This window comes from Chelonia mydas, chromosome 4 (assembly GCF_015237465.2).
Source record: "Chelonia mydas isolate rCheMyd1 chromosome 4, rCheMyd1.pri.v2, whole genome shotgun sequence".
In the NCBI taxonomy this organism is placed as follows: Eukaryota; Metazoa; Chordata; order Testudines; family Cheloniidae; genus Chelonia; species Chelonia mydas.
The window spans coordinates 98627891-98646985 of NC_057852.1; the positions used below are offsets into that span (position 1 = coordinate 98627891).

General features: G+C 44.3%; 1 protein-coding gene across 3 annotated transcripts in view; it reads right to left on the minus strand.

Moving 5' to 3' along the window:
• Positions 1-19095, minus strand: part of TBC1D1 (TBC1 domain family member 1) — a 207408-nt gene that overhangs the window by 181403 nt on the left and 6910 nt on the right. For all 3 annotated transcript variants that reach the window (XM_037897936.2, XM_027822175.3, XM_027822174.3), the window contains exon 2: positions 7063-7565. In XM_037897936.2, the coding sequence (XP_037753864.1) occupies positions 7063-7479 (417 nt within the window). In that variant the 5' untranslated portion in view covers positions 7480-7565. The remainder of the gene's footprint in view (positions 1-7062; positions 7566-19095) is intronic.

A 19095-nucleotide genomic window follows, 5' to 3' on the forward strand; every position in this document is an offset into this window, starting at 1 on the left:
TTTACCCATGGAGAACAGCAATACAGGTTTCCCCACCTTCACTTCAGTCCACCATACCTCTCCATCCATAAAATCCCAACTAGGGGAGGGAGGGAACCATATTTAAAAAAAGGGGGGGGGGGGGGAAATAGAAATTCTGCATTTCTGATGTAAATAATTTTCAGCAATAAAGGTGAGGAAGTATCACATTTGTGTGGAACATAAGCCATCTTGGGACCAAAACGAATGATCCATCAAAATGAGGGAATCTGGGCATCGTACCAACATATAAGTCTACACTGTGTCCTAGAGGGAATATCTCTAGAAATTACAAAGCCCACTCAGTACCCAATCACTCTGTTGAGACTGCCAACAAGGTAACAACATGTGATGATGAATTGTGTTTTGTAGAACCCTGCCCATTAGAAATCAGACTGATATGTACGTCATCAACCGGAGGTGACTTTTAGTCTAGCAGCTTGGGAGTCACATTGTACTCTCCCATGGTTAACTTGCCGTCTGAGGACAAAGAGTTTAGGAAACTACAATAGTGCCACCTTGTAGAATTTTCAGCTAATGGTCCCCTCAGAGTGGGACCATAGATGAATTACGTGGTGCAGCCTCCAAATCCTACAGAGTGCAGCGATTTGCATGGAATGGGGAGTTCTAGGCCCTTTGACCCTGTCCCTCCATAAAGATGCTCTTGGCTCTGCTGCCCACATCTGTGCAAAAAAACCCTCTTAAGGCATGATCAAATGCAGAACAGAACATAATATGGCGCAGGGCAGAAGGACTGTGTGTGCAGACATTTGCATGATTCTGAGTCAGGTCCCCAAGGCAGTTTGCCACATACAGTAGCTGCTCCCTGATACCCTCCTCCATTTACCCCATACTTCATCCAGAGCAGCTAAGCCCTACCGTCATGGTGCTGCAACAGAAGTGATTCTATAAGTTCCTAGGGAGTGATGGAACCATACCACAATGGGTCATTGCTTCCATCTTGGGCAGGACATTTCAGAAGAAGGGAAGTGTGGCTACAAAATCTTAATACAGAATCATGGCATTATTTGGAATTATGTAGAGTTCATTACTTGGGAGAGTAGGATACAGAGGCTTTTATCCTCTAAATCTCTGGTTTAAATCCAGGCAGAATACAAGGGCACTCTTTCTTACCCACAGAAGGGTATGCCCACTGGTCTGGATTTGAGCCAATGCTCCAAAGGCAAAAGGCTCTGCATCCCATTACCAAAATATTTTACCCCAGAATAGGAACAACATTCTTTCACAAGTGATCAAGCCTACATTCTGGTTCAGTATGCATATAAAAAAGTGTTCAGCTAATAAAATCTGGTCCATTCAGAACACTGCTGCGGAGATACTTTCTCACTCTCTGTTGTTCTGACTATGTTACCCTCTCCCTTCAACACCCTCTGCTGGCTGTCTCATTTCCATGCACTAAGTTCAAGCTTTCTATCACCACTTTCAAGACCCTTCACAATTCTGCTCCTGTCTCTTACCACATTGCCCCTTCTTCACCCTGTCAATTATACTAGTCTTTCTTATTTGTTTCTCCCACAGCCATCTTCCTGCCTTCTTCTGTCCAGGCTGCCCCAAGGTGTGGGACATGCTCCCTGAACTTATCTGTAAGGCCACTGCCCTCTCCTCCTTCAGATTCCACCTTTGGACTCGCTTCTTCCCTGATGCCCACAAGCAACTGGCCAATTAATTATGGATAAGGCAAGAGGTAGTGAGGTATATATAGTCGACATGTATTTGTTCATTTATGTGATTTTTTTAAAAAATACTTAATTTACTGCCCAGCAACAGCCTTACATTCAATTTTTTAAATTATCCTACATAAAGAAGAGTGACGTGGTTTCAGGAATGGTTGGGTAGCAGGATTGCCACCTTTCTAATTGCTGGCAACTGGACCCCCAAGACTCCGCCCCTAGTCCGCCTCTTCCCCAGGCCCCTCCACCCCACCTCCTCACCCAAAGCCCCATCCCTTCCCTCAAGGCCCTGCCCCCATTGTTCACTCCTCTCCCCCCACCATCACTCACTAGATCATCTCAAGGAGCCTGCCTGGAGATAGGAGGTGGCCCTGGCTGAGCAGGGGCTAGCACAAGTTAACAGAATCATAGAAGATTAGGGTTGGAAGAGACCTCAGGAGGTCATCTAGTCCAACCTCTGCTCAAAGCAGGACCAATCCCCAGCTAAATCATCCCAGCTTGGGCTTTGTCAAGCCGGGCCTTAAAAACCTCTAAGGATGGAGATTCCACCACCTCCATAGGTAACCCATTCCAGTGCTTTACCACCCTCTTAGTGAAATAGTGTTTCCTAATATCCAACCTAGACCTCCCCCACTGCAACTTGAGACCACTGCTCCTTGTTCTGTCATCTGTCACCACTGAGAACATCCGAGCTCCACCCTCTTTGAAACTCCCCTTCAGGTAGTTGAATGCTGCTATTAAATCCCCCCTCACTCTTCTGCACACTAAACAAGCCCAGTTCCCTCAGCCTCTCCTCGTAAGTCATGTGCCCCATCCCCCTGATAATTTTCATTGCCCTCCACTGGACTCTCTCCAATTTGTCCACATCCTTTCTGTAGTGGGGAGCCCAAAACTGGACGCAATACTCTAGCTGTGGCCTCACCAGTGCCGAATAGAGGGGAATAATCACTTCTCTCGATTTGCTCCTACTAATGCAGCCCAATATGCCGTTGGCCTTCTTGGCAACAAGGGCACACTGCTGACTTATATCCAGCTTCTCATCCACTGTAATACCTAGGTCCTTTTCTGCACAACTGCTGCTTAGCCAGCCAGTCAGTCCCCAGCCTTTAGCGGTGCATGGGATTCTTCCATCCTAAGTGCACGACTCTCAACTTGTCCTTGTTGAACCTCATCAGATTTCTTTTGGCCCAATCCTCCAGTTTGTCTAGGTCACTCTGGACCCTATCCCTACCCCCCAGCGTATCTACCTCACCTCCCAGCTTAGTGTCATCCGCAAACTTGCTGAGGGTGCAATCTATCCCATCATCCAGATCATTAATAAAGAGGTTGAACAAAACCAGCCCCTGAACCGACCCCTGGGGCACTCTGCTTGATACCGGCTGCCAACTAGACATGGAGCCATTGATCACTACCGGTTGAGCCCAACAATCTCGCCAGCTTTCTATCCACCTTATAGTCCATTCATCCAGTCCACACTTTTTTAACTTGCTGGCAAGAATACTGTGGGAGACCGTATCAAAAGCTTTGCTAAAGTCAAGACATATCATGTCCACTGCTTTCCCCTATCCACAGAGCCAGTTATCTAATCACAGAAGGCAATCAGGTTGGTCAGGCATGACTTGCCCTTGGTGAATCCATGTTGACTGTTCCTGATCACCTTCCTCTCCTCCAAGTGCTTCAAAATGGTTTCCTTGAGGACCTGCTCCATGACTTTTCCAGGGACTGCGGTGAGGCTGACCAGTCTGCAGTTCCCCGGGTTCTCCTTCTTATATATTTGCCTTTTTCCAATGATCCAGCACCTCCCCAACCCTGCGGTAACCAGACTTTTGGTTCAGGTGTCATTTAGCGTTGCCAGGTCCCCTTTTCAACCGGACTTTCCAGTCAAAAACCAGGCACCTGGCAACCCTAAATAACACCTGGACACAGAAGCCAAAAACTGGACTGTCTGGGTAAAATCCAGACAGCTGACAACCCTATTTGATCGTGCTTGTGAACTCATAACCATATATTTTTTGTTGTAATTCAAGACTGGTTTTTCAATCTAATTTGGGCAGGAGCCCTGTCTTAATGTGAATTCCATCTACATCAACCATAGTCTTTTCCAGATTCATCCACAGAGATGAAAGTGGTTGTGGACCTTGAATCTTATAACGTTTTAATCAAAACAGATCAGATGTCTCTATCTAATTATTACAACATTTTGGAGAGAGTTTGAGGGGTGTGGGTAATGAAAAGTAACACTGAAAATAAGTAATAAAATTTACTGTAGCTGCAACCACTGTATTAAGAAGTTATATTTGACCCAATAGAGAGATTTAATTTCCCCAACGTAGCCAAATTCTGCCTTAGTTTTTCACAAAGGTGAGATCATAACTTCTAAACTTTTATTCAGTAAGACTGGACTGGTAAATAAGTATAGTAAATCCAGTGTGAGTTCAAGACCTGCTCTGTGGGGGGTTCGTATACAACAAGGTTTTAATACCTCAGCTCTGTCACCAAGCTAATTTGGACTGTTGTCTCTCTTTCTGAATAACAAGCACAAATAGAAAAAATATGCAGAACATTTTTTGTCCATCCTAGGAGCAACAGAAAGGAAGCTGAAAGGAAGTTGACCTTGCCAACACAATCTAAATCTGGAAAACTGCTGTTTGATTCCTCAGAGCAAATGTTGCAGGCACTGAAAGGAGTCCTCTGGGACAAGATATCTAATGGACTGGAGCAAGAGACTGCTGAGTCACTCAGTCCACAGAAGTTAGACTTCTAATATTTGTTTCTTCTATAAGAGAACAAAATAGAGATGAGGCAATTCCAAATTAAAACAATAATGATCCTAGACAATGCTGTGCTCCCAATCTGGGTACCCTGCTGTCTCAATACATAGATCTCTCTCTCACTTTGATAAGCGTACACAACTTTCAATAATGTTAATGGGAGTTACATGCACGCATCACAGACAGAATAAATGGACCCTGTAAAGGAGAACAAACGGAGATAAGGCAATTCCAAATTAAAACAATAATGATCATAGACACTGGCATCCAAAATTTATGGACACAGTTGAAACTGTAAACCCAAATCTTTATATTTCCCCCTCTCTCTTATTTCAAACAGCTCCAGAGTCTGATCAAGCAAGTGGAAATAGTACTTTGCTTTTCACTCTGTTCTTGCAGAAGAAATTGTACTGGAGGTGATCAAAGTTGCTTATTAACCATGATCCTAACAAAACCACAACCCACACATATTTAACAGCTTCTTTCTACTCAGTGCCAAGTCCTAAAACAGGGGTCTCAAACACGCAGCCCGCAGGGTTATTTTCTGCGGCCCTCCTGCTCCCCGTGGCCCCCCCAGCATTTACCTAGAGCGGCTCTGGCCCGGCGCGCACCAGGGGCAGGGCAGGCTCCCTCCCTGACTGCCTGCCTGCCTGCCCCACCCCCGCGCCGCTCTGGGAAGTGGCCGGGACCTGTGGGAGAGGGGCCACAGGGGTCTGTGTGTTGCCCTGGACGCTCCTCCAGGTACCTCACCCGAAGCTCCCACTGGCCGCGGTTCTTCGTTCCCGGCCAATGGGAGCTTCAGGGAAAGTACCTGGAGGCGCTGCCAGGGCAACACACAGACCCCTGTGCCCCGCCCCAGGTCCCAGCCGCTTCCTGGAGTGGTGCGGGGGCGGGGCAGACAGGCAGGGAGCCTGCCCTGCCCCCGGTGCGCGCCGGGCTGGACCCGCCCCCCAAACCCCTCCTGCAGCCGAACTCCCTGCCCTGAGCCCCTTGCTGCACCCGACACCAGTCCTGCACCCCGACCCCCTGCCCTAAGCCCCCTGTTGCACCCCGCACCCTAACCCCCTGACCTGAGCTGCCTGCCACACCCTGACCCCCCTGCACCCCGACCCCCTGCCCTGAGCCCCCACCGCACCCCGCACACCTCCTACACCCCAACCCCCTGTTCTGAGCCCCGTGCTGCACACTGCACCCCTTCTGCATCCCAACCCCGCCCTGAGCCGCCTGCCACACCCTGACCCCCTGCCCCACCCTGTACCCTGACCCCCTGCCCTGAGCCCCCTGACGCACCCCACACACCTCCTGCTCCCCAACCCCTGCCCTGAGCCCCCTGCCACACCCTGCACCCCTCCTGCACCCCCTGGGGGCAGGGAGGGGGCAGAGTTGGGGTGGGGATTTCAGGGAAGGGGTTGGAAGGGGTGGGAAGAGGCGGGGCAGGCGCAGGGCCTCACGGAAGGGTGGAGTGGGGGCGAGGCCGGGGTAGTGCGGGGTGGGGCGGGGTGGTCTGGTCAGTGGTTCGGCCCTTGAGCCAATGTACTAGTCCTCATGTGGCCCTCATGGTCATTTGCATTTGAGACCCCTGTCCTAAAACATCTACTCCCCATCCTGTACTGAAATTCATCTTAGATCTTATCAAGAGGCCCATTTTTAATTTGACAGTATTTTCTCACTTAAGTGCTTGTGATTTAAGTCCTATTTGGCTGTTAGTTTACTTAGGTGCCTTTTTATCTTGGGGGAATTTAATTAAAGCTGTGTCCATAACCATGTATCCAGCTCTGAGCCAGGCACCACAAGTTTGGTGTTATACCCTGACTTACTCCAGAGCAGGTAGCTGTAAGTACATAAATCAATCCGATAAGCTGTACACATGCAAAGAGTCCCTGTGAGGTGCTTCAGTGGGGCTACTCTCGTGAGTAAGGCATAAAGGATTTGGCCCAATGTGAGCTCTGCCTCCAATATTAATAACTACAACTTATATTTCAATGGTACCGCTGCTTTGCCCACTAAACATTACTGGTCAGCTGCAGAAACCAAATGCCCAGTTTTACTCACCTTACTCATGTGAGAATGTAGCTTTAGCAGATTACTCACTTGAATCAGAAGAGCAGAATTGGATGCCTATTTTTAGCACTACAGCCTTCTCAGAGGGAACACAAGCTACTCATATAATGTAGAATTAGAGAAGGTCCAGGGCAGTTTATGGGTGAAATCCTAGCCCCGCTGACAGCAATAGAAAAACTCCCACTGACTTCAACGGGGCCAGGATTTCAGCCCATATCACTAGCTTATTGTAAACTAAGCCCTGATCCTGCAAAGATTTACATGTGCCTAACTTCACACAGTAAAACTGAGAGAATGTAAAGTTCAGCCCATGTGTTAAGTCTTTGCAAGACTGAGGCCTTACTTTGTAAAAAGAGTTTCAAGAACTCAGACTGTAATGAAAAGATCCAAAGATCAGAAAAGCTACCTCATTTTGAAATACACAATATTAACTTCTCTTGTGCATTTACATCATGCCCTATAAATCAGCTTCTAATATCTCATGGAGCGAAGCAAGCTCTGAGAATTGCTTTTTTACTTACTTTTGTTTGATCAGCAGCTCTGAATACATAACAGATACTTTGCTGATTTACTGCTCCATCCTTTATCAGACAAGCAAAGTAGCTTGGATCGTGGCTATTGTGAATCAGTTTGTGGACATGCTGTGGCTTATACTCAAACAGGCTGGAACAAATCAAAGGATCCCACTGTTGGCTTTTCCCTGTGTCTAGTCCACATCGCAGGCTTGCTGGTGAAACATAAAGCCGGATTTGGCTGGTGCTAGATTCTTCCATGGAAGACAGCATACTGAGCCGCCGAATCTCTGCCACAATCCAAGGCAGCACTGGCATGGTGGTTAGAGAATGCACTGGCAGAGAACCAACAAGCTGGAGACTAAAATCCACTGAGATATCAGTGGGTGCTTGAAGTTTTTTAACTTTGAATGATAGGGGCTCCATTTTATAATCATCAAGGGAGCCAGGAATAATCCACCAGTTTCAGTTCCCAGGAATGAAGATTCCTTTCACTGCATAGTAGTGGAATTCTGAAAGGAAAGAAATATTTATACAGTTAGAGTAACAGTCATTGAGAATTTTCTATTTAAAAACAATCACCAATAATGGAAATATTCATAGGGCATTTCTACACTGCAATGTAAACCCAGGGTTCAAACTCAGGTTCAAGCCTAATCCTCCTTCCATCTACATACAAATCACGCTAACCCAGGGCTTCGACCCCATGGTACTCGAGGGTTTGAGCCTGAGTCAAGCTGGGACCCAGTGTTCAAGCCCTACATGTTGTGTGGTTGCTGGAGAGTAGTTGCTTCAACAAAAACACAAACCCAGGAACCTATCCTTGCAACAAAGCCCGATGCCAACTCTGTCCACATATTTATTCAAGTGACACCATCATAGGACCTAATCACATTAGCTGCGCCATCAGGGGCTCATTCACCTGCACATCTACCAATGTGATATATGCCATCATGTGCCAACAATGCCCCTCTGCCATGTACATCGGCCAAACCGCACAGTCTCTACGCAAAAGAATAAATGGCCACAAATCTAACATCAGGAATCATAACATTCAAAAACCGGTAGGAGAATACTTCAACCTCTCTGGCCAATCAGTAAAAGATTTAAGGGTGGCAATTTTGCAACAGAAAAGCTTCAAAAACAGACTCCAACGAGAAACTGCTGAGCTTGAATTAATATGCAAACTAGATACCATTAACTAGGGTTTGAATAGAGACTGGGAGTGGCTGGGTCATTACACATATTGAATCTATTTCCCTAAGTTAAGTATCCTCACACCTTCTTGTCAATTGTCTAAATGGGCCATCTTGATTATCACTACAAAAGATTTTCTCCTGCTGATAACAGCTCATCTTAATTAATTAGCCTCTTACAGTTTGTATGGCAACTTCCACCTTCTCTGTATGTGTATATATATCTTCTTACTATATGTTCCATTCTATGCATCCGATGAAGTGGGCTGAAGCCCACGAAAGCTTATGCTTTAATAAATTTGTTAGTATCTAAGGTGCCACAAGTACTCCTGTTCTTTTTGCGGATACAGACTAACATGGCTGCGACTCTGAAATCTACCACTTTTAGACTTATTAGCTAGCCAGTTTTTAACCCATTTAATGTGTGCTGTGATAATTTTGTATCTTTCTGATTTCTAAATCCAAGTGCTGTGTGATATCAACTCAAATACTTCAGAGAAATCTAACTATGTAACAAACAACACTATTACCTTTTTCAATCAAACTTACAATCTCATCAAAAAATTATAACAGGTTACTTTGACAAGATCTATTTTCGATAAAACCATGTTATTTATATAATCCTTTAATTATAATTTAATCTAGAGAATATAAGAACGGCCATACTGGGTCACACCAACGGTCAATCTAGCCCAGTATCCTGTCTTCTGACAATGGCCAGTACCAGACACTTTAAAAGGAATGAACAGAAAGAGGCAATTTTTGAGTGGTCCATCCCCTGTCGTCTACTCCCAGTTTCTGGAAGTCAGAGGCTAGGAACTCCCAGAGCATGAGGTTGCGTCCCTGACTATCAGGCTAATAGCCATTGATGGACCAATCCTCCATTAACTTATCTAATTCTTTTTTGAACAGTTATACTTTTGGCCTTCAAAACATCCCCCAGCAACAAGCTCCACAAATGGATTGTGTTGTGTGAAGAAGTACTTTATGTTTATTTTAAACTTGCTGCCTATGAATTTCATTGGTGATCCCTGGTTCTTGTGTTATGTGATACAGTAAATAACACCTGCCTATTCACTTTCTCCATACCATTCATTTTATAGATCTCTGTCATATCACACTTAGTCATCTATTTTCTAAACCAAACAGTCCCAGACTTTTTGTATGCCAACATTTTAATGGCTGACTTAGAACAATGCTTCCTCAGCTCTCGTCCCCTAATGCCCCTACTCTATTTGCGCTACATTGATGACATCTTCATCATCTGGACCCATGGAAAAGAAGCCCTTGAGGAATTCCACCATGATTTCAACAATTTCCATCCCACCATCAACCTCAGCCTGGATCAGTCCACACAAGAGATCCACTTCCTGGGCACTACGGTGCTAATAAGCGATGGTCACATAAACACCATCCTATACCGGAAACCTACTGACCACTATACTTACCTACATGCCTCCAGCTTTCATCCAGACCACACCACACGACCCATTGTCTACAGCCAAGCTCTATGATACAACCGCATTTGCTCCAACCCCTCAGACAGAGACAAACACCTACAAGATCTCTCTCAAGCATTCTTACAACTACAATACCCACCTGCTGAAGTGAAGAAACAGATTGACAGAGCCAGAGGAGTAACCAGAAGTAACCTACTACAGGACATGCCCAACAAAGAAAATAACAGAACGCCACTAGCCATCACCTTCAGCCCCCAACTAAAACCTCTCCAAAGCATCATCAAGGATCTACAGCCTGTCCTGAAGGATGACCCATCACTCTCACAGATCTTGGGAGACAGGCCAGTCCTTGCTTACAGACAGCCCCACAACCTGAAGCAAATACTCACCAGCAACCACACACCACACACCAAAAACACTAACGCAGGAACCCATCCTTGCAACAAAGCCTGTTGCCAACTGTGTCCACATATCTATTCAGGGGATGCCATCACAGGGCCTAATCACATCAGCCACACTATCAGAGGCTCGTTCACCTGCACATCTTCCAATGTGATATATGCCATCATGTGCCAACAACGCCCCTCTGCCATGTACACTGGCCAAACTGGACAGTCTCTACGTAAAAGAATAAATGGACATAAATCAGACGTCAAGAATTATAACATTCAAAAACCAGTCGGAGAACACTTCAATCTCTCTGGTCACTCGATTACAGACCTAAAAGTCGCAATATTACAACAACAAAACTTCAAAAACAGACGCCAATGAGAGACTGCTGAATTGGAATTAATTTGCAAACTGGACACCATTAAATTAGGCTTGAATAAAGACTGGAATGGATGTGTCATTATACAAAGTAAAACTATTTCCCCATGTTTATTTCCCCCCCTACTGTTCCTCACATGTTCTTGTCAACTGCTGGAAATGGCCCACCTTGATTATCACTACAAAAGGTTTTTTTTCTCTCCTGCTGGTAATAGCTCACCTTACCTGATCACTCTTGTTACAGTGTGTATGGTAAGAGCCATTGTTTCATGTTCTCTGTGTATATAAAATCTCCCCACTGTATTTTCCACTGCATGCATCCGATGAAGTGAGCTGTAGCTCACGAAAGCTTATGCTCCAATAAATTGGTTAGTCTCTAAGGTGCCACAAGTACTCCTTTTCTTTTTGCAGATACAGACTAACACAGCTGCTACTCTGAAACCAGACTTTTTAAGCTCTCCTCATATGAAAGCTGTTCCATACCGCTATTCATTTCTGCAGCCCTTCTCTGTATCTTTTCCAATTCTCATGTAACTTTTTTGAGATGGGGCGACCAGAACTGCACACAGTATAGCAAGTATGGGTGCACCATGAATTTATAGTGGCTCTATGATATTTATCCCTTTCGTAATCGTTCCTGACATTGTTAGCATTTTTGACTGCCATATTGAACAGATGTTTTCAAAGAACGATCCAGGATGACTCCAAGATCTCTTTCTTGAGTGATAACAGCAAATTTTGACCCATCATTTTGTATGTAGAGTTGGGATTATATTTTTCCAATGTGCATTACTTTGCATTTATCAACACTGAATTTAATCTGTCATTTTGTTGCCCAGTTACCCAATTTTGTGAAATCCCTTTGTAACTCTTTGCAGTCAGCTTTGGACTTTAACTATCTTGAGTAATTTAGGTTTCAGAGTAGCAGCCATGTTAGTCTGTATCCGCAAAAAGAAAAGGAGTACTTGTGGCACCTTAGAGACTAACAAATTTATTTGAGCATAAGCTTTCATGAGCTACATCAGTCCATCCATAAATGGTGACTTCTTACTATTTAAGTTATCAATTTGTTCCAAAACCTCCTCTACTGACTCCTCAGTTTAGGACATTTCCTCAGATTTGTCAACTACAAAGAATGACTCAGGTTTGAGACTCTCCTTCACATCCTCTGCAGTGAAGACTTATCTAGTCCTGTGTCAGCCATTTTCTTTTTTTTTTTTTTTTTGGCTAAGGGTTAATGTCAGGCTGACAGGCCTATAATTACCCAGGTTATCCCGTTTTTAAATATTGACACAACATTAGCTTAGTTCCAGTCTTCTGGAACTTCCCCGGCGTTCCAGGACTTATTAAAAAGAAATGTTAATGATCCAGATAGAAACCTGACCAGCTCTTTTAAAACTCTTTATTACGAATTTTCTTTTTCAAGAGACAGCTATAACAACACGGTAAAGAATCATCTTTATTGTAAGTTTATTTTAGCAAATCTGTTATACTAAATCATGTACTCATTTCTTTATTATGGCTACAGTAAATTTGTTTGTCTTTCTTCATTTATAGAGTTGGCCAAAACAATGGGGAAAAAATTTGCAAAAATTTTCATGAAAAATTAGTCTGTGTTACCCATCAAAAATTTTCAAAATTTGAAAAGTTTATATCAGCTGTGTGGGCATTGCAAAAATGAGATTTATTTTTCAAGGGGTTGGAGGGCGGGAATATAATATTATTAGAAATGTTACATTGCATATAAAACATAAAATTTTCGAAAACATTTAAAAAAAACGGACCACTTTACAAAAAAAACGAAAAGGGAAAACATGGTTCTGTAACTACTTTGGAGGGAGGAAAAAAACAAGATTTAAAGATGGATACGGATGGTGGGCCTTTTTATAGCCTTCTCTTCTGGAACTTTTGGATCCAACTGTGGATGAATGCCCTTTTATGGCTTTATTATTAATGATTCCAGGGCTGGTGAGCTTAGCAAGAGAATCCTACAGTGCAAAGACAGTCCATGAGCCAGAACTCTGAATTTGCTAACAATCTAGATGCATGAAGCATTTAAGAAGGCCCCCAACAGATGTAAATACTATAAGAAATATGAAATATATATTTGTAGGCCTCATTTCAATTATATTAAACATCTTCCATGTACAGCTCATTTCATATACAGAAAGCAAGGGGAACAGTCCAGAAATCTCTTCGTTTATAAACACACTGTCACAGAAGTTGACCTCAGCTTAACAAAGCACTTCTATATTTGTCTAACCAACAAAATGCTCTGTAACGTCATTACCGCTGTGCTCTTGCAAAGGCTTCTGTCAGGGATGCAAACTCCCAATAGGGAAATGAAGCTCTCTCTTCTCTGTTTGAGACGCAATTGTGAACTTTTTTTGTTAACAGTGAAAATGGAAAACAATTCAGCAACTCTCCAGGTGGTTTTGATTCGTTCAGGGCTCAGCAGGCACACAGCGCAAAGACCATGAAAATCGAGCTCACTGATTATAACTTTGTTGTTACTTAAGGGCGAGCATAATGGTCTCAGTATAACAAGGCTAAGCAAAGTCTGTTCTCAGTTGAAATCAATATGGTTAATACATGCAGCAGGACTGAAATTCAAAACTTTGCTTTCCATTTTCAATTTTTTTGGGTGAACATAGTGATCCTTTTTGCCCAGGAAAGTGAGAGGCAGACACCACTTCCTAGAACCAGGCACAGTGATAGGCAGATGCTATGCAAACTTCTTTACAAAAAAGTATTTTACCCTGACCTGCAACTGTAAATGTGGGTCTCAAGAACACAGACTGATCACAGATTATGACCAGTTGGGGACTATCTTTGTGTCATGCACTAAAACCAGCAAACTCATTTCATCTGTGACCCAAACCAACTATGAACTCAGGGCTCTGTATGTGACACCACACTCCATCCATATTCTCCTTCTCTATGCTGAGGCTAAAATACACAATAATCACATATAAATGAATAGCACTGCTGCTTCTAATCAAAAATATCAAACAACAGCTAATCTCTTTAATTTAGGTACTTGTATGGCTCCCACTGCCACAGTATCTGAGCACCTCACATCTTTAGTGTATTTTTCCCTCACACCACCCCCATGAGGTAGGGAAGTATTGTTATCCCATTTAACTGATGGAAAACTGAAGAAAAGAGAGACTAAGGACTTGTCTACATTACCGCTTAAGTCAATATAACTTACTGTAAACAAGTTACATTGACTCTAAGCTCTGCCTCCATCTCCCACCAACATAGCTTCTGCCTCTCGTTGAGGGAGGGGGAGTAAATGCGTCGATGGGAAAGCGCTCTCCCATCAATATAGCGCGTTTTCACCAGACGTGCTACATCAATGCCACTGCATCAATGGAACTGATGTGCCAAAGTGAAGACGAGCCCAAAGTGACTTGGCCAAGGTCATATAAGAAAGCTGTGGCAGAGCAGGGACTTGAATCAAGGTCTGCCCACTCCCAGGTTAGCACCCTAACCACTGGACTATCCTTCTTCTCTATTTATGACATTAGCTCAGGGGTGGGCAAACTGTGGCCCATGGGCTGCATCTGGCCTGGCCCACGTTCCAGCGCTACAGTCGGGTTGCTGGGTTGGGGGCCGGACCACACGGCTCAGCCCCGCTCCAGCGCTCCGGCTGAGGCGCTGGGTCGGGGCTGGACTACCATTTTGTAGTTGTGTATTTTATTTTTCCTTCCTATGTCAAGTACTATGCACTTGTCTTTATTGAATTTCATCTTGTTGAATTCAGACCAATTCGACAATTTGTCAAGGTTGTTTTGAATTCTAATCCTGTCCTCCAAAGTGCTTGCAACCCCTCCCAGCTTAGTGACATCTGCAAATTTTATAAACATATTCTTCACACCATTATCCAAGTAATTAATGAAAACATTGAATAGATCCAGAACCACGACTCACCCCTGTGGGTCCCCACTAGATAACCAGTTTGACAATGAAACATTGATAACTCTTCTGAATATGGTCTTTCAATCAGTTGTGCACCCACCTTATAGTAATATCATTGAAACTACATTTCCCAGTTTTCTTCTTCCCAGTTTCCTTGAAAAAAGGATTTTTTTTAAATTTTAATCAAACATTTTCATGAAAATTTTCCAATTTAAAAAAAGGCCATTTTTTATTTAAAAAAAGGTTGTATTCATAAAATTGTGCCCAGCTCTAATCATAACCTCCAGTTCTCTTTTATTCCAGTACTACAAAATGTTGTATCCCTAACTAGAGACATCTACATGTTATTTTCAATGCTAAGTCTAAGGATTAAACTATATTAAACAGTGAGCTGTTTTGTCATACTTCAATAAGTACTGACCCGCTGGAGTGTATTTAATATAAACTCAGAGATTCTTGACATCAACTTGCTTTTTTAAAAAATAAATACTTGAATCATTTTCCATGTCCACACTTATATTATTTTCAAATGGACCTTCTTTTAAAAAAACCCACCAAAACCTAACTTTTTGGAACTAAAATTATGAACAGTAATAGAAAAATCAGATTTTCAGGGTTCAATTTTAGTAGTGCCCAAGAGGCAAAGGAACATCATTTCAACCCTTAAAACATGCATCTCATTAATCTAACTAGCCTCAGAATCTCCCTGTAGTCAGCCTCGTCTTCCCTTCCTCATATGCATTCTTTCTGTTTCACTTCCTTCCGTTGTTTTTGTCCTAACTTAGGGACAGATTCTACCCTAAATTACACCAATTTAATGCCACTGAATTCAATGGGGTCTATTTAATGTAAACTAAGGGCTAAATTCTGCTTTAGGAACTGATCCTGCAAACGTGTATGTACATGCCTAACTTTACGTCTATGGGTAGTCCTATTAACTTGAATGGGACTACTCAGAAGCATAAAGTTAAGCATGTGTCACAGTTACAAAGTGAGCTATGCTTTCATCCCCTAACAGTCCCTCTTGAGTGCCCTCTCATGGAACAGGTTGTGCTATCTTCAACCCCCACAAGGCGGAACTACACAGACCTACCCTACCCCTCTTTCAACAGTTGTGGTGGGTTCTCCATCATTAACAATTTTTAAATCAAGATTGAATGTTTTTCTAAAAGATCTACTCTAGGAATTATTTTGGGGAGTTGTGTGTGTTATACAGGAGACCAGACTAGATGATCACAATGGATTACAATACATGATCTGGCCTTGGAATCTATGAATCTAGATTGGATCTTTAGGCTGCAGCCCCCCTATTTACCAACCGTTTGCCAGACCCAATGGTATTTGTATGCCCTTTTCCTCTGAAGTCCGAGATAGTGGCTGAATAAAGTGACCCAAAAACAGCTTCTTCAACATAAAGCAATATTTATTGATTTACCCAAAGGTACACACCACGCAGCGCAAAGGGATAAAACAATAAAGGCCCATACAGGTTTTCCCTTACCTAAATCTTAATCTTTCCTTCAAGGCTTTGGTAAACTCCATTCAGCCAAGTTACCACCATCTTTGGGTTGAGACAAGCAGACTGTCCTGCTGCAGCATGCTTTCTGGATCTCCTTGCACCCTGTCAGCACTCACTCACACTCCTTGGGCAGCTCCCAGCAACTCACTCAGCCTCAGCCTGACTCCTGCCTAGGCCAGTGTCATTTAAGGCTTTAATGTCTCCTTTGAGTCTAGACTCAGATCTGGAAAGTGCAAACCTTGCCAGCCTGGTAGCGGCATTCCACAATTAACCAGACAGATCTGCGCACCACAGATTACCCTTACTGTAAGGGGATTCACTGAAAATGGATGGCCAGAGTAATGGACCAATGCCACACTTCATCACAGTCAGTGCTGCAGGACCAGGCTAGGAGCATGTCCTGGGGAAAGAAGGAAATGTGAAGAGACGAAAGATGTAGCAGGAAATCTCTGTGCTTCAGCCATTCTGGGCTGCCAGACAGTCCGTTGGAAATCACAGCAGCGAAGGCATAAATCAGAGCAGCCAGTGTCAATGCACTAGCTTATACCCGGGGTCAAATGGGATCCTAGCAGCCCAAGAGTTCAGGAGGGGCAACAGCAGTTCCCCACTCCCACTCCTGGGCTGCATCTACAACAAGTTCAGCCCAGAGTTGGGGCCAAAATCTTTGACTCTTATGGCTGCAAAAATAACATTCTGAATATGCAGGGCTGAACCTGCAGACAAGTAATTAAACTGATAATAACAGAAACTACACTTGATCTTTTTTCAGAGTAACAGCCGTGTTAGTCTGTATTCGCAAAAAGAAAAGGATACTTGTGGCACCTTAGAGACTAACCAATTTATTTGAGAAAACCTGGATTTGTGCTGGAAATGGCCCAACTTGATCATCATACACATTGTAAGGAGAGAGTGATCACTTTAGATAAGCTATTACCAGCAGGAGAATGGGGTGGGGGGAGAGAAAACCTTTTGTAGTGGTAAACACCCATTTTTTCATGGTTTGTGTGTATAAAAAGATCTTCTGTACTTTCCACAGTATGCATCCGATGAAATGAGCTGTAGCTCACGAAAGCTTATGCTCAAATAAATTGGTTACACTTGATCTTAGCTCAGTTAAGTGCCAAACACACCACAGCTCCTGGCTACAGAGGAAGACAGACCTCACAGAAGAATTAGCATGACTTGGCAGTGTGGTGGGACAGTACAAGGAAGTGGTCAGGACTCCACCACTACATAAATCCACAGGCCTAGCTCCCTAGGTAGGGGATGAACAAAGGCCCCAACTGTCACGTCAGCCCATGGAGGTTAGTTGCAGAACAGCCATGCAACCACTCCACACCAGACTACTAAGCCCTGGTCTACACTAGGAGTTGAGGTCGAATTTAGCAGCGTTAAATCGATTTCACCCTGCACCCGTCCACACGACGAAGCCCTTTTTTTCGACTTAAAGGGCTCTTAAAATCGATTTCCTTACTCCACCCCCGACAGGGGGATAAGCGCTGAAATCGGCCTTGCTGGGTCGAATTTGGGGTATTGTGGACGCAATTAGATGGTATTGGCCTCGGGGAGCTATCCCAGAGTGCTCCATTGTCACCGCTCGGGACAGCACTCTCAACTCAGATGCACTGGCCAGGTAGACAGGAAAAGGCCCGCGAACTTTTGAATTTCAATTTCCTGTTTGGCCAGCGTGGCAAGTTGCAGGTGACCATGCAGAGCTCATCAGCAGAGGTGACCATGATGGAGTCCCAGAATCGCAAAAGAGCTCCAGCATGGACTGAACGGGAGGTACGGGATCTGATCGCTGTATGGAGAGAGGAATCCATGCTATCAGAACTCCATTCCAGTTTTCAAAATGCCAAAACATTTGTCAAAATCTCCCAGGGCATGAAGGACAGAGGCCATAGCAGGGACCTGAAGCAGTGCCATTTGAAACTTAAGGAGCTGAGGCAAGCCTACCAGAAAACCAGAGAGGCAAACAGCCACTCCGGGTCAGAGCCCAAAACATGCCGCTTCTATGATGAGCTGCATGCCATTTTAGGCGGTTCAGCCACCACTACCCCAGCCGTGTTGTTTGACTCCTTCAATGGAGATGGAGGCAACACAGAAGCAGGTTTGGGGGACGAGGAAGATGATGATGATGAAGTTGTAGTTAGCTCACAGCAAGCAAGCAGAGAAACCGGTTTTCCGACAGCCAGGAACTGTTTCTCACCCTGGACCTGGAGCCAGTACCCCCCGAACCCACCCAAGGCTGCCTCCCGGACCCAGGCAGAGAAGGGACCTCTGGTGAGTGTACCTTTTAAAATATTATACATGGTTTAAAAGCAAGCATGTTTAATGATTAATTTGCTCTGGCATTCGCGGCTCTCCTGGATGGACTCCCAAAGCCTTTACAAAAGGTTTCTGGGGAGGGCAGCCTTATTCCACCCACCATGGTAGGACACTTTACCACACGAGGCCAGTAGCACGTATTCGGGAATCATTGTACAACAAAGCATTGCAGTGTATGTTTGCTGGCATTCAAACAACATCCGTTCTTTATCTCTCTGTTATCCTCAGGAGAGTGATATCATTCATGGTCACCTGGTTGAAATAGGGAGCTTTTCTTACGGGGACATTCAGAGGTGCCCGTTCCTGCTGGGCTGTTTGCCTGTGGCTGAACAGAAATGTTCCCCACTGTTAGCCACGGGGAGGGGGAAGGGGCTAGCCACGTGGTGGTGGGAGGCAAAATGCGACCTTGGAACGAAAGCACATGTGCTACGTATGTAATGTTAACAGCAAGGTTTATCGTGAAAGAGTGTACCCATTGTTCTATAAAATGTGTCTTTTTAAATACCACTGTCCCTTTTTTTTTCTCCACCAGCTGCATATGTTTCAAGGATCACAGGATCTTCTCCTTCCCAGAGGCTAGTGAAGATAAGAAGGTGAAAAAAACGCACTCGTGATGAAATGTTCTCTGAGCTCATGCTTTCCTCCCACACTGACAGAGCACAGATGAATGCGTGGAGGCAGACAATGTCAGAGTGCAGGAAAGCACAAAATGACCGGGAAGAGAGGTGGCGGGCTGAGGAGAGTAAGTGGCAGGCTGAAGAGAGGGCTGAAGCTGAAAGGTGGCGGCAGTGTGATAAGAGGAGGCAGAATTCAATGCTGAGGCTGCTGGAGGATCAAACTAATACAC